The sequence below is a fragment of the Dipodomys ordii genome, unplaced genomic scaffold (assembly GCF_000151885.1).
Source record: "Dipodomys ordii isolate 6190 unplaced genomic scaffold, Dord_2.0 Scaffold7, whole genome shotgun sequence".
In the NCBI taxonomy this organism is placed as follows: Eukaryota; Metazoa; Chordata; class Mammalia; order Rodentia; family Heteromyidae; genus Dipodomys; species Dipodomys ordii.
Genome location: NW_012267223.1, coordinates 21,582,129 through 21,597,921, shown reverse-complemented (window position 1 = coordinate 21,597,921; position 15,793 = coordinate 21,582,129). Strand labels below are relative to the sequence as shown.

General features: G+C 49.5%; 1 protein-coding gene across 1 annotated transcript in view; it reads right to left on the bottom strand.

Moving 5' to 3' along the window:
• Window positions 1-11,312: 11,312 nt before the first annotated feature.
• Igfbp4 (insulin-like growth factor binding protein 4) overlaps window positions 11,313-15,793 on the bottom strand; it is a 13,369-nt gene continuing 8,888 nt past the window's right edge. Inside the window, exons 3-4 of the mRNA XM_013037993.1 lie at window positions 15,136-15,270; window positions 11,313-12,546 (exon numbers count right to left, since the gene is read on the bottom strand). Of these exons, the coding sequence (XP_012893447.1) occupies window positions 12,412-12,546; window positions 15,136-15,270 (270 nt within the window). The 3' untranslated portion in view covers window positions 11,313-12,411. The remainder of the gene's footprint in view (window positions 12,547-15,135; window positions 15,271-15,793) is intronic.

The following is a 15,793-nucleotide window of genomic DNA, read 5'->3' as shown; positions in this document are numbered from 1 at the left end:
AGTGTGTGTGTGTGTGTGTGTGTGTGTGTGTGTGTGTGTGTGTGTGTGTAATCAATATGAATTAAAGGAGGAAGACAGTCTCAGTACTGCATACAGTTGTGCAGGTTCTACGTACAACTGTACACAAAACTCCCTTGAACTTTATCCTGTTGTTAATAGGCAGGTACCAGAGGCTTTTTGCAAATGGTTGGTCAGTTTTGTGCTTTAGAAACATGACGGTAAGGCAAGAGCCAGGATCTGAGTCTGAGCTGGGAACAGATCAATGGGATGAGAAGGCCATCAGGACTTGGAGGAAAAGAATCTAAGAAGAGGAGGGGGAATATCACCTCACTTGATCTCACCTCACTTAATCTGGGCCTGGGGCCTTGGTTCTCTTTGAGTTTGGAAAGTCCACGTGGAAAAAAATTAGGACCACTCAGCCTAGGGACTGCATCCTCCTCATCTCAGATTACCACAACAAATTCCACAGACTGTTAGCTTAAACAATAGACATTTCTTCCTCAGGGTTCTGGGCCTGAAAACCGGAGGCCAGGCTGCCAGCGTGGCCAGGCTCTGCTGAGGCCTTCCTCCTGCCTCACATGCAGCTGACTTCTCATTGCGTGCTCACATGGGCCAGTGTGCCCATCTATGCCTGCTGGAAGAAGAGGAAACCCTTCCCTTCTTCTTTGCCTTATAAAGCCACTAATCCTACCTGGGCTCCACCCTTCAGAACTCATTTAACCTTTCCACCTCTGAAATCCCTGTCTGAGACCCGTCACACACACACTGAAGATGATGGTATACATATTCCACATAGGAATTTGGGAGAAACCCAATTCCACCCACAGCCTCTTCCAGGAAGGGCCCTGCCCCAGCCAGTCCCTCCACCCCTAAGTCCTAGCCAGGCTGGAATCCTCAGCCCCAGGAAAGCAGACCCTCCTCATCCCAACAGGGTATTCTGACAGCCAGCCAGGGACTGGAGATAGGGGCTGGAAATTCCTAAACTTTCCCGCCTACCCCCCACCCCGCCCCCCTCCCCTCTTCCAGCTGCATCCAGTAAAGGGGGGGGGAGGGTGGTAAGAAGAGCTTGCCTGGGAGTGGCTTGGAGGAGAGAAGTAGAAACAGAAAGGGAAATGGAGAAAAGATAGAGGAGGAGGAGGGAAGAAGAACACTGAGAATGATACACATTCTTACTTATAGGAGCATTCAACATACACATACTGAGCTGTCGAATGAACAGTGCAGAATGAGGCAGACCTGTGTTGATCTGGCATTCAGATACAACATTCTGCAACACTAAAAGCAGATATATCCTCTTAGTTCACCCTGTTCCCATACATTACCCCTACCCCCCCCACACACACACACACACTCTCTCTCTCTCTTCAACATCAAGAAGCAGAAGTTAGAGCCAGAGCCGGACCTGGTAGTAGATGTCTGTCATCCCAGCTATTATGGGAAGCAGAGATAAGAAGACTTTGCTCCATACTAACCTGAGAATAAAACAAGATCATACCTGAAAAATAACCAGAAAAATAAAAAAGACTGGCTCAAGTGATAGAACATCTGCCTAAGAAGCACAAAGTCCTAAGTTCAAACCCCAATACCAAGAGAAAAAAAAAGTCAGAGACAGTCATGGTGGCAAATAACCCATAATCCCAGCTATGGGGCAGACAGAGGCAGGAGGATCTCAAATTTAAGAACAGGTTGGGGGCTGGGAAGGTGGCTCAGTGGTAGAGCATTGCCTTGCATGCTCAAGACCCTGGGTTCGATTCCTCAGCACCACATAAGCAAACAGAAAAAAGCCAGAAGTGGCGCTGTGGCTCAAGTGGTAGAGCGCTAGCCTTGAGCTGAAGAGCTGAGGGACAGCGCCCAGGCCCAGAGTTCAGGCCCCACGACCGGACCCAAAAAAAAAAATAATAAAAAAAAAAGAACAGGTTGGCAAAATTTAAGACCCTATCTCAAAACAAAATACAGCCAGGCAAGGGTGACTCATGCCTGTAATCCTATCAGGAGCCTGAGCTAAGACTGAGATCTGAGGATCCTGGTTTGAAGCCAGCCGGAGAAGACAAATCTAAGAAACTTTTATCTCCAATTAGCTAGCAAAAATCCAGAAGTGGAAGAGTGGCTCAAGTGGTAGAACAAATTCCTTGAGTGAAAAAGCTAAGCAAGAGTGCAAGGCCCTGAGTTCAAGCCCTAGTACAAGCAGAAAAATTAATGACCAGAAGCGTGGCTCAAGTGGTAGAGCACTTACTTGAGATTAGAGACCCAGAGTTCCATCCAAGTACCACAAAAAAAAAAAAAAAGAGTCACACATCGGGGAGTCAGGCCCATTGGAATAGCAGGTTCCCTCTGTTATCCATGAGCTGCATGGTTTGGGACAAGTTACTTCTCTGAGCCTCTGCCAGTGCCTCATGTCTGTAATTCTAGCTACTCAAGAAGCTGAGATCTGAGAATCACAGTTCAAAGCCAGCCTGGGCAGGAAATTCCACAGCACTCTTATCTGCAACCAACTACTGGAAATGGAGCTTGGCTTAAGTGGTAGAGTGCTAGCCTTGAGCAAATAAAAGCTCAGGAGCAGGCACTGGTGACTCAGGCCTGTAATCCTAACTATTCTAGAGGTTGAGATCTGAAGATCGCCGTTCAAAGCCACCCTGGGCAAGGAAAGTCCATGAGATTCTAATCTTCAATAAATCACCAGAAAACCGGAAGTGGCATTGTGGCTCAAGTGGTGGAGTGCTTGCCTTGAGCTGAAGAGCTCAGGGACAGCACCCAGGCCCAGAGTTCAAGCCCCATGACTATCATTTAAAAAAAAAAAAATAGAAAAAGCTCAAGGACAATGCCTATGCCCCAAGCTCAAGCCCCACAATGAAGAGAAAGAGAGAGGGAGAGAGAGAGAGAGAAAGAAAGAAAGAAAGAGTTCAGGGGCAGCGCCCAAGCCCTGAAGTTCAAGCCCCAGAACCAGCACAAAAAAATATGAATGTCTGTAGCCTATGGAGCGCTGCATAACATGCTCCTTGTGGGAAGGAGAGAACTGCTCTCCTGTCACTGTGTACTCAGTATCTCCAGGCGCTGTCCCCGGAATGGAGGCTCACAATTGAATCCTCAGCACCCAGCACTGCACCTGCTACACATGAGGCAATTGCCACATAATCATCTCATTGAATCTGAACAACACTGGGTAAACTACAAATACTTCCCCTTCCTAAATGGACAGAGAACTGTGGGGGAATTTCCCAAGGTCAATTGTAATCATCCTATGTGGCCAAGTAGGATTAGAACCCAGACCATCTAGACCTGCACCAGTGAGGATGGTGATGGAAGCAAAGTAGGAGCAGCTCACTGAATCAGAGGTCATCCCATCCAACCCTTGGCCTCCAGACACACCAGAACAGGGCGGGGGGAGGTCTCTGTTCCCATTAGAGTCCTTCCTCCCCCTCCCCTATCCCCTTATCCAGGATGCCCAGCCTATGGGGAAAGCCACACCTCTCTCTTTGTGCCTGGAAGCTGGAACATCTCTGCAATCCCCTATCCAGAGGATGTCCAAGGTACTGGCTTTCCTGATGGGAGGGACAATGATGGAGCTTCTTTAGTGACCAGAGCTGACCATAGGACCCCAGTAGGGCCAGGACAGGAAGAGCAAGCAGAAAAGCTGGGGACCTGAGAGTAATAGTCCTGCTGAGAGGAGCCTGCAGCCCTGCCACCACCCAGTACTGCTTCTCTACAGCTGTTTACTTTTTAGCTTACTTATTCACTCAACAAACATTCACTAAGCATCCACTGTGTGCCAGCTCTAGACATTCAAGCAGAAATAAGGCAGGAATGTGTTTTCTAAAAGCAGAAGGGGAAAGCCAGGTGCTGGTGGCTCACACCTATAATCCTACCCACTCAGGAGGCTGAGATCCAAGTATCGAGGTTCAGAGCCAGCCCAGGCAGGAAAAGCCCAATTAATCACAGGAAAAGCAATAAAGTAGAGCTGTGGCTCAAATGGTAGAGTGCTTGCTAGCCTTGAGCAAAAGGAGCTCAGGGACAGCTCCCAGGCCCAAATAGCAATGGTGAAAACATAATGCAAAGACCTGTACAAAGGCCCTGGAGCTGGTACAAGCCATAATAAAGGGGCTGGAGAACAGCCTTTGGCTGGGAGAACCTTATAGGCAAATGCAGGACATTGGATGGAAGGCCTTCGAATTTTATGTAAGGTCATGGGGAGATCTACCTCCACTGCCTCCCCTGATTCCCCCGCTCCTATACCCAGTGTAACAGCCACCCTTCCTCAATGCCTACCTTTGTGGGGGTCTGGCACCTGTGTGCTGTTCACGCACATCCATGCCCCTCACATAGATTATGGTTCTGTATAGAAACTGCATGCCCACCTTCCTTCCTTCCTTCCTTCCTTCCTTCCTTCCTTCTTTCCTTCCTTCCTTCCTTCCTTTTTCCTTCCTTCCTTCCTTCCTTCCTTCCTTCCTTCCTACCTTCCTTCCTTCTTTATTTCTTTTCTTTTTGCCAGTCCTAGGGCTTGAATTCAGGGCCTGGGTATCGTCCCTGAGCTTCTTTTGCTCAAGGCTAGCATTCTACCATTTGAGCCATAGTACCACTGCCAGCTTTTTCTGTTTATGTGGTACTGAAGAATCAAAACCAGGGCTTCATGCATGCTAGACAAGCACTCTACCACTAAGCCGCATTCCCAGCCCTCTCATTCTCCCTCTTTTATTTTTTCTTTGTTTGTGGTACCTGCATTTGAACTCAGGGCCCCAAAGCTCACTAGGGCCAAATGCGTTACCACGTGAGCCACACCTCCAGTCCTTTTTGCATGAAGGTTATTTTTCAGATAGGGTTTTGTACGTTGGTTGGGCTAGCCTTGAACCTCATTCTTCCTACCTCCACCTCTTACCTCTCAGTAGCTTAGATTACAAGTGTGTTATTACCATGTCTGGTCCTTGACTCTCTCTACTTATTTGGGTGCCCAAAGCCTTCTCTAATTTTCCCTCCAACCCCCCTAAGAAATGCTGGGTCAAGAACTACATCTAGACTCAATTTCCTGTCTTCACAAAGAGTCTGTAATAGGAGAAGACCCTGCCAGCTGCTCCCAGAACTCAGCCATAGGGCTAGAGTTCTTCCCTCCATTCTTACATACACCCTACCACCACTATACCTCTCCAGTGAAATACAGCCCTGTGCTCCCCAAGACCCCTTATGTGTTCTTCGTCCTCCAGAACCTCCTGACAGATTTTTCTTGTCCCTCCCTTACACCTCCACCCAGCATGACCCATGGGTCCTCTCTTCTGCCTGTTTGTACCCATGTGGCCCCACCCCCTACCCCCTAAGGCCACCACCAGCAGAGAGCCAGACGGGATATTGCTCTTCCCCAGTTTGCAGGACCTTGTCCCCACATACAGCCCTAGAACAGGCCAGCGCACAGCTGACAAGTCCAGTTTTTGTTCCGGAGATAGCTTCCCTTCTCCGCTACCAAGAAAAACAAGAAACATTTCAATACTCTTCAGGTCCCAATTTATAGTTGAATAGAAAAATTTCAGGGCATGTTGCCCAGATTTAAAAGACACTAGCCTCCACATCCATATTATTTTGGGGGTGAAGGCTGGCTGGCTGGTACTGCCCAGAGACGGTCTTTAGTCTTCAGCACTGACCCCCAAGGGGCTTCTGGGAATGGGGGTGGTCACAGCCCTGGGAGCATAGGCGCTGGCTGGCCTGGCCTGACCCCTCCACAGCCACAGTTCAGGACAGGGTCACTGAGCAGTCACATGTCAGTTTAAATAAGAAGCCTTGAATTACACTGAGAAATGAAGTTTGGAAACAACTCAGCCAAATGCAATTTTAAAAAAAAATGGGAGGGGGAGGTTGCGGAGAAAACTCCTCTATTGTCCAAGGAACCTTCCATGGATACTGGAAAATCGCACTGATTTCCTGAGCAGTGTAGTCTAATTTCCCCCTGGGTGGGGACCAGGCTGAGCTTCCCTCCAGGCTACACCAGTTTAGAAGCTCTGGCTCTGCTCAGGCACCAAGAACAGAAATGGGGGGAAAGTTGGAGGGGCAGAGACCCTACCCCTTGGCCATGCCAGGAAGTTCCTGGCCCCAACCAGGCCTCAGACAGCCCACTCCAATCCTTGTAGGCTTGGAATTCTCCTTGTCACCCATATTCTCTCAGCAACCTAGGTTTGCTGGGCAGCTGTCTTGGTCCGGTCCCCACCAGCCCAGCTCTCTGTGTTGTGCCCCTTTGCCTGGAGGCCCTAGGGTTAGCAGAGAAGGAGCAGCTGGAAATGTTCCTGTGTCCGCCATGCTGGTAAGAAAGCCTTCTGCGGATGGGGAGCTGCCAGGCCTGGAATGACAGCAACTCTGTGTCCCAGCACCCCCAGTGAAGTAACCTCTAGGTCTGCCAAGATGAAAGGAGGCCAGGGTAAGAAGGATGAACTTGAGACCACTCCAGGAGGCCAGGGGGACAAGACATGGTCAGCCCCCTGCCACGTAGTAACTTGCAGCTGAGCTGAGCTGAACTTCAGGAATGAGGCAGGGAGGTAGGCGTGCTGGCCTCAGAGGAAGTCATCCGAAGATAGAGGGCTGTCCACTCAGGCTTTGGGGGGGAGACTTTTCCTTATCAGCCACACTTCTCCCTTAGCAGCTTCTGTGAGCTAACAAATGTTTCCAGGTCTGGAAAGCAGGGAGAAGGCAGAAGGGACACTCCCTCCTTCCTCCCCCCACCCCCATGGTTATACCTCTGCTTCTCTTGGGTTTATCCCCTTGCCCATCCTGGGAGCAGGCTGTGGTGGGCACTGAGTGTACAGACAGTTCAAACAGGGCCTGGAGCCATGGTGACACATCTTGTCACTGAGGACCCATGGGAAAAGAGGAAGGCCTGGATGACAAGCAGCCCGGAGCAGAGAAGTCTTGGGGTAGGGGTGGGAAAGCACCTCCCTTTTCCTACCCAGTGTCCTGGCCACAGACCACACACACCTCTGTCTATAGTTAGACTTTCAAACCACAGAGGAAAGAAAAAACAAAAGGGTAGAGGAGGGGATATCTGAGCAAAAGAAGGGAGGGGGCTGGAGGGAAAAGGAAGTACCAGAAACACAGAGAACAAGTGGAGGTCCTGGAGGCCACAGGGACCTAAAGACCACCAAGTCCAGCCAGGGAAAGTGAAGCCAGAGAAGCAAGGCTTATGGGATTTACTGCTCATGCGTGGGGTCTGCCCGCCTTCAGGACAGCTCTACAGGTAGAAGTCACCATCTCCATTTACAAATGGGCAGTTCTCACCTGCCCAACCTCTCCTAGGTGGTGAGTAACTGGTCTGGCTGACTTCAGAGTCTTTTGGTCTGCTCTAGTTCCCAACCTTTCCTGCTCCAGGCTCAGGATCTAAGAATTGAAGTCATTCAGCCTCTGGGTTCATCATTTGGGGTTAGGGCTCTAATTCTGGCTGTAGGTGACCTTGGTACCTGGTCTTTAATTTCCCCATCTATAAAATGGGTCTGGGCTGTGAACACTGAATCGGCCAGTGATTCCTTAACCCTCTGTTCCTATCACCCTGAACAAACCTAGACACTTTCCTTTGGCCTGGGTGGTCTTTAGGAAAAGGGCTCTGGGCTCCATTTCAGAACTGAATGTTGGCAAGGGGACCAAGAGAATGAGGCAACCCAGCCAGCCACGGAGGCTGTGGATCTCCCTCCCCCCCCCACCCCGCACCGCCCCCCAGGGACTGCTGCTGCCTCCTGCACTGAAAGCAATTTGTCATGCCCTGAATTAAGTGATTCCAACAAGGGTTTAATTTCAGTTTAATGGCTCTGTTTTTATATGTAATTAAATACCATTGCATGGTGAAAATATGTTGTTTGCACTTTAGAGACTTTGTAAGGGTCTGGGAAGCCAATCCCACAGTTTCTACTCTTGACTCCACCAGCCTCCCCACCCCCCCAAGCTTGGCTGGAATTGTCCAGGTCAGGGTAAGGGGGTTGGGAACTAGAGAAGGAGATTGGGGAGAAGAAAGGAGAGAGGTGGTCTTGGTGGCGCCTGACCATTCAGAAGAGCATGTTTTTAATTATCTACCCTCCCTCCCCCGCTATACTTCTATTCTTTGACTTCAATCTTCCCCAACCCCTGGGGCCTCAGAGAGGGACAGGTCACTCCACAATAAGGATCTCATTAGACCCTTGACTGGCTGGGGTGCTGTCTGTTCCCCACAGTGGGTATGTCCACAGGCTGGCTCCATTGTCTCCCACTCATTGTCCTCATTAGCTCTCCTCTCCCCCTGAATATATTTTTGCTCAACATCCCCCTCCTACAACACAGTCCCCTCCTCCCTGCAAGCTTGGGTACCCCAGACTTCCAGCACCATACTACCATTTTATCTAGACTACTTCTGGGTCAGAGGTGACACTATATCACAGGGGCCTGGAATGAAGGGGAGCTTCCCTAGCTAGGAATGTTTTGGGGTCATTTACCACACAGCTACATAACCCTCTCAGGAAAGGGGGACTGAGCAGGTGCCACAGCCTCAGTGCCTCGAGACAATTCTGGACCATTTGAGCAACAAGATCTGGCTGAATAAGGGTCGCAGTTACTGAATCTCAAAACTTGATGGGGGGAGGGGGGCATGGCCAGCTTTCAGAGATTGTCCTACCCCGCAGTGTGAATCACTCCAAGTCTCTTATTTTTTCCTCCCCAACCCCATCCTGTCTTCTTTGTTGTTGTTAGTCGTGGGGCCTGAACTCAGGACCTGGGCGCCATATATGAGCTCTTTTTGCTGAAGGTTAGCACTCTACCACTTTGATTCCCATTGCCACTTCTGGTTTTCTGGTGGTTAATTGGAGATAAGTGGTCCAAATTGTTGCCGGCCCCGGCTGGCTTTGAATGGTGATCTTCAGATCTCAGCCTCCTGAGTAGCTAGGATTAGAGGTGTAAGCCACCAGTGCCCTGCTCATCTTGCCTTCTTATCAGTGTAAATTACCCTAATTCATTGTGATATCAGGGCTTGATCTTTACTAATGTTTCCTAATAAACTGAGAAGCATAAAACAAAAGTTTGTTCTCATGGATTAGCACCCCATGAGCTACAGGATCTAGAAGACAGAACACCCACTTATCTTCCCGCTCCAAGCTAGTGGGAGAGAATGTCATTACTTGGGAAGGTAGAGCAGAACTGGATTTCAGTTCTCTAGTTCATTCAGGTATGGTGGCCCCACCAGGACATAAAGACTATGGTCCACTTCCCTCACATACTGTGGAGGGTATTCACTCTCCTCTGACAACTATAGAGGGACCACATAAGGAAGAATATGTGGAAGCCATATTGGGAGGGCCTATGTACAAATGGAGAGCTTTTTTGTTTGTGATGGTGGTGGTTGTGGGGTTTGAACTCTAGGGGTGGGCGCTGTCCCTGAGCTCTTCAGCTCAAGGAAAGTGCTCTACCACTTAAGCCACAGCGCCACTTCTGGTTTACTGGTAGTTAATTGGAGATCAGAGTCTCATGGATTTTCCTGCCTGGGCTGGCTTTAAACCTTGATCCTTAGAGCTCAGCCTCCTGAATAGCTAAGATTACAGGTGTGAGCCACTGATGCCCAGCTGGAGAGCTGTTTCTTCTTCTTCTTTCTTTCTTCTTCTTCTTCTTCTCTTCTTCTTCTTCTTCGTCTTCATCTTCGTCTTCTTCTTCTTCCGTTTTTGATGTTGAGTCTGGCCAAGCAGTCCAGGAGGGAAGGAATGTTTCTGTAGAATGTGGAACCCCTCCCATCCCCTCCCCCAGCACATGCATACATCCTCTATTTTCTCCTGCTAGGCAGATCCCTAGGGACACCTAATGAGTGAGGATCTTTCCTCCATGAGGGATGGGCATACTCTGAGGTTGTCTTGCTTTCTCCTTGTGACATGACACACCCATGTCCACATCTAGAAGCCTACACTCAAGATTCATTCAGACCACACGTACACACTACACAATAGCATATCTTGTACCTTATCTGTCCCCATCACACAGGTACATGTGTGAAAGCCCAAATTCTCACTTGCATTTCAGGCAATACTGTGCATATCTACATGTGTGCATGCACATACACACAGCTTTGTGTGTGTGCACATATTGTGTGTGTTTGGCTGGAGATAGAACCCAGGTCCTGGAACCTGCTAAACCAACCTTGTGTTTGTTTATATTGGTTTTGGGTTTTTTTGAGACCAGTGAAAGGGAGAAAGAAAAAAAAAAAGACTTCTTAAGACCTTCTTATCACAAGGTAAGAGCACTGGAAAGGGCTGGAGAGCAGCAGGGGTGGGAATATAGGTCTTTGGGTAAGGATACCTTCCCTACCTTGGCTAAGATAAAGTAAGGATATCTTCCCTACCTTCAGGCTGCACCACCCCCTACACCAACATCACTTGGCCTGAGTCCCAGAGGGGGCAGTTCTATGAAGAAAGGCCAAGGGTTGGGGGAGTAACCTCAAGGCCACTTTGTTCTTTATCTTTTGCTACTGGCAGTGGCCTTACCAGGCCACCCCCACTGGGGCCAAGATAAAGACCAGCCAGAGAGCTGCCTGGGCTAGAGATGCAGGCAGTCCCAATGCTGCAGAAACCTGGGGGAGGGAGAGGGAAGGAAGCAGGGAAAGCAGTGAAGTCAAGGCTCAGGGAACCCAGGACACAGAAGGAGAGTCCCCCCCATCAGGCAGCAGACTACCTGCTTGGGGTCCCCAGGTAGCCTGGGACCTTCAGGGAAGGAATCTTCTTCTAAAAGACTGGCCCATCCCAACACATACACACACACACACACACACACACACACACACACACACACAGAGGCATGGTCAAGAATCCACGTGGGCCCAAATTCTCAAGTAGGTGCTGGCACTGGCTTTGCTATAGCAAAGTCAAGAACACTCCCACCCCCAAACACACTCCTCAGAATCAAACCTGGACATGAGAGCAGTGGAACCTGCTGCAGAGTATAGGCCCCTTCCCCAACTGTAAGGCATACCTCCTTCCCCTGCCTCCAACTATACCAGTAAACTGAATGGAGTTGTGAATCCAATCTGCTTAGTGCCTTAGGAATAGCCCCAAAACTTGATGAAGCAGCTGATCTAGAAACCATTCTGATCCAGCAGGGCTGCTCTTTGCCATGCCCTGCATTCAGAAGCCGCAGTCTGCCTACCAGAAGTCTAAGAGCCTGGACTACAGAGGAAGGAAGCCCTCATCAGAGGTCTTAGAGAGGGTATGAGTGGACCAGTTGTTCTCTGTGGTCTTTTACCAGCCAAGCAGGTCTAGGGACCATTCAGTGTCCATCTTTCTCCATCTTTAATATGTCCCTGTCTCTAACCAGAAATAAACCAAGCAAACACAATTATCTGGATTTTGTTTTGTTTTGTTTAAAAAAAAAACACCAACAAAGAAAGATGGGAAGAAAAGGAAAGTAAGGAAGAAAAGACATCATGGCCAACCCACAGGTCCCTATGTCTCCTTCCATACAGCCAAGCCAGAAAATAACCAGGGGAAATGGGATATGGAGAGGAAGGTATAAGGGAATGAGATATGAGAAGAGAGACAGAGCCACAGGCAGTAAGCATTGGACAGATAGGGTCATCCTGGTGACTACAAATAGGGTAGGCAAGGCCCTCATCCCCCAGCATGGGGTCCTCTTGTCCATCAGGCACACTCAATCCAATCCTGTATTCTTTCTTCCCACTGACTGTGTAAGCCCTCTGTCCGGCAGGTCTTCCTCTGACCCTATCTCCTAATGGCAGAGTCTCAGCTCTGAGGCAACCAAGTGCACGACATAATACCCAGAACCCAAAGGTGGGCCTGCCGCTCATTCACCAGGTCTTTCCCTGGTAAGACCTGGGGAAGAAGGGCAGGGAGCCCAGTCAACCTTAGCTGCAGGGACTAAAGCTAGGGCTGGGCCTCAAGAGCCCTGAGCCATCAGCATCCTTCACTTCCTGATGGCTCCCACCCTCTGGCTAGACTGAGGGGAGGGACAACTGTCAAAGTATGCCACTCTCTTCCTCTCTGACTCTGGAGGTGAGGTTCCCTCCTCTTCCACAGGCTTGCACTCACTTCATAGGAATTTATGCCACATCAGAGGAAGGTAGGATGAGGGTTGCCAGGGCTGAAAACTAGAGCTGGCACACAGTATGTGGTCAATAAATGTCTGTAGATGCTGAATGAATGAGTGAATGAATGAATGAATGAATGAGTCCAGGATCGATTTGGAAACACACTGGGGTTTTCCATTGCCACTCTCAGACCTCTTGGGTTATCTATCCCCAAAGAGGATATTGTAGGCTCCGGCTTACCCCAAGGGCATACTCATGCCCTAAACACACACACACAAACACACAGACCTTCAAGGAACTTTGGGACCAGAGACAAAGCCAGGACTCAGACCCAGACTCCATTCCAGGTCAACTCTGCAGCCCCCAGAGAATGGGGGGTGCCCCCTGCCTGTGGGCAGGCCTCACTCTCGGAAGCTGTCAGCCAGCTGGTGGCAGTCCAGCTCCCCCTTGGGCTCCAACCCCCCTGGAAGCTTCACTCCTGTCTTCCGGTCCACACACCAGCATTTGCCGCGCTGCCCATCCAGAGCTGGGTGACACTGCCAAGACAAGGACATGAGGGGGGAGAGGTTACTCAGCTCCCAGGTAAGAACGGAGTGCCCTCAAGGTCAGACAGTGCTCCAAAATAGCATGTGAGGGCGGAGGCTCTTTTTGAGCACTGATCCTCTAAGCCTCTGAAAGTAGAGAGAATTTGGCAAGAGGGAAACATTCAGAGAGCTTCCCTAGCCTCTAGGGCTGAAAGACATACCTGGGTTTGTGCTGGAGATGTTTTGGGGGATATGCTCTGAGTAGACTGGGTCTTGAAGAATAGGATTATAAATTAGAACAGCATCCAAGTTAAGGTTAAAGGCAGGATCAGGATTAGAATTGCAGCTAAAATTTGACTCAGGTAAGACTTAGAATCCGGGTCGGAGACAGACAAGATAAAGATAGATAGAGGCCAAGGGCTGGGGTAGAAGGCTTTTCTAGCATGAGTGAGGGCCTAGGATTAATCCCCAGCAGATAGACCCCCCCAAAAAAATAAAAGTAAAGATAGAAGGCAGGTACCAGTGGCTTGTGCCTATAATCCTAGCTACTTAGGAAGATGAGATTTGAGGTTCGAGGTTCAAAGCCAGACAGGTAGGAAAGACTCTTATCTCCAAATAGCCAGAAGTAGAGCTGTGGCTCAAGTGGTAGAGCAGTAGTCTTGAGCATAGTACCCCTGAGTTCAAGCACCAGGACTGACACAAAAATAAATAAATAAATAAATAAGATGTTCAGGACAAATGAAATTGGACTAAAGTTCAGGTCAGAGTTAGACAGTGGGGATGGGGCAAATATTCAGCAATTCAGCATCATAACCAGAACTGGAAGTAAGTTTGGCTCATAGGTCAGAAAACTGATCTAGGGATAAAGGGTCAAGTGTCACAATTCTCCCTGTAATAAAAATCTGGAGGAGGGGCTGGGAATGTGGCCTAGTGGTAGAATGCTTGCCTAATATGCATAAAGCCCTGGGTTTGATTCCTCAGTACCACATAAACAGAAAAAGCCAGAAGAGGCACTGTGGTTCAAGTAGTAGAGTGCTAGCCTTGAGCAAATGAAGCTCAGGCACACTGCCCAGGCCCTGGGACAGAGCCCAGGCCCAGAGTTCAAGCCCCACAACCGTCAAGGAAATAAATAAATAAACAAACAAACAAATAAATAAAAATTTTAAAAAGGAAGGGAGGGAGGGAGAATAAGAGGAAAAAATAAAGAGAAAGAAAAGAAGGCAGGAAGACAGGAAGGCAGGCAGGCAAGAAGGAAGAAAAGAAGGAAGGAAGGAAGAAAGGAAGGAAGGAAGGAAGGAAGGAAGGAAGGAAGGAAGGAAGGAAGGAAGGAAGTGGGGATAGAGGCATGGCTCAGCAGTGCAGTAATGTCTACCCAGCAAGAATAGGTCTGGGATTCAAACCACAGTCCTGCCAAAAAAATACTGTCTATTCTTTTTTTTTGGTCAGCAGTAGGGCTTTAACTCTGGGTCAGCTCTTCAGCTCAAGGCTAGCGCTCTACCACTTGAGCCACAGTGCCACTTCCGGCTTTTATTCTTTTTGCTTATGTGGTACTGAGGAATCGAACCAGGGCCTCATGCATGCAAGGCAGACACTCTACCACTGAGCCACCTACCCAGCCCCTCTATTATTTTTTTTAACTGGGGAGCATTAAACAAAATGAAAGAATTTATGTTAGGATAATGGCTGAAGACAGGCCGGGCATTGACTCTGGGGAGCCCTCTCTGGACCTCCATCCATTGTACATGACCTTATGCTCTTTTTGTGCCAAGCTGGGATGAACAGGCACTTTCCAAGTGGCAGCTTTGCCCTCCTAGCACAACTTCTGCTGGCCAAGTGGATGCATGAAATGAGGGGATATATGGGTCAATGCCCAGAAAAGCTGTAGGACACCCAGACCCAGTGCTCCCCAGGCTACCCCAGCACTCTGCCTAGATATGCTTCCCTTCTAATGGGCCTGGGAAGGGCTGGAGCAGGCCAACCCTCCTGAAGATCCAAGGCTTCTGGGAGTTCCCCACATGTTCCATATTCATAAATGAATAGGAGGCTGCTGCCTTCATATCGTCTCTCCTGCCCCTCTTCCTCTACTTCCAACCAAAGGCCCTGTCTCAGGCTATCTGATGCAGCTCCATTGCCACTCTCTCTGCACCCCAGGGGATTCTGTTGCCCAACTTGGGAAGGATGAGCAGTTCCCAACTTCTCATAACTTGGATCTTCCAAGCCCAGATGAAGCCCGAGACATCAGCAATAAGAGACCACTACCTGGAAATGAGGAGGGGGGGAAGCTTTGGGAGAAGGGGTTGGCAGAAATGACCATAACACAGGTGGGGAACCCAACAGAACATCCCTGGTGGGGGGGAGCAGAGTTTTCCCTGAACTCACTGTGACTGGGGCCACCAGGAACTCTTTTCTGAGCCTCAGTCTGTTCATCTCCAAAATGAGTGAGGTAGGCAGAATGAGGAGAGGTTCTGCAGCTAGGGTCGGACAAAGGGAAGCCCGGGGTGGGGTGTGGATGGGAGTTTCCTCTTCCTACAATCTCCTTCTGAGACTCTCTTGTAGAGAAGGAACCAAGGCCAGGACTGAGAAGCAGATGGAGAGACGCACCTGTTTGGGGTGGAAGTTGCCATTGCGATCACAGTTAGGGATGGGGATGATGAAGAGGTCCTCGTGGGTACGGCCCTGGGAGGCGGCCAGCCGCTCCAGGGCCCGGTGCAGCTCACTCTGGCAGGAGCCCTGGGGCTGAGGAAAGAATGAAACTGTTCACCAAGTTGGAACCCAGTGGCTCCACACCTGCAATCCTAGCTACTCAGGGGGCTGAGATCTGAGGAGAACAGTTTGAAAACAGCCTGAGCATTAAAGTCTGTGAGACTCTTATTCCCAATTAACCAACAAAAAGCTCAAGTGGTAAAGCACTAACCTTGAACAAAAAGCTCAGGGACAATCAGTGCCCAGGAAAGAGGCAGGGAATTTCTAACTAGGAAGGATGGACCAAATTAACACATAAGGCCAAGGCACAAATCCATCAGAACCATCAGCTAAAAAGGACATTAGAACCAAGCCCTGAATCCTAGCTACTCAGGAGGCTGAGATCTAAGGATCACAGTGCAAAGGTAGCCCAGGCAGGAAAGTCCATGAGACTCTTTTTTTTTTTTTTTGGTCCGGTTGTGGGGCCTGAACTCTGGGCCTGAGCACTGTCCCTCAGCTCTTCAGCTCAAGGCTAGTGCCCTACCACTTGAGCCACAGCACCACTTCCGGCTTTTTT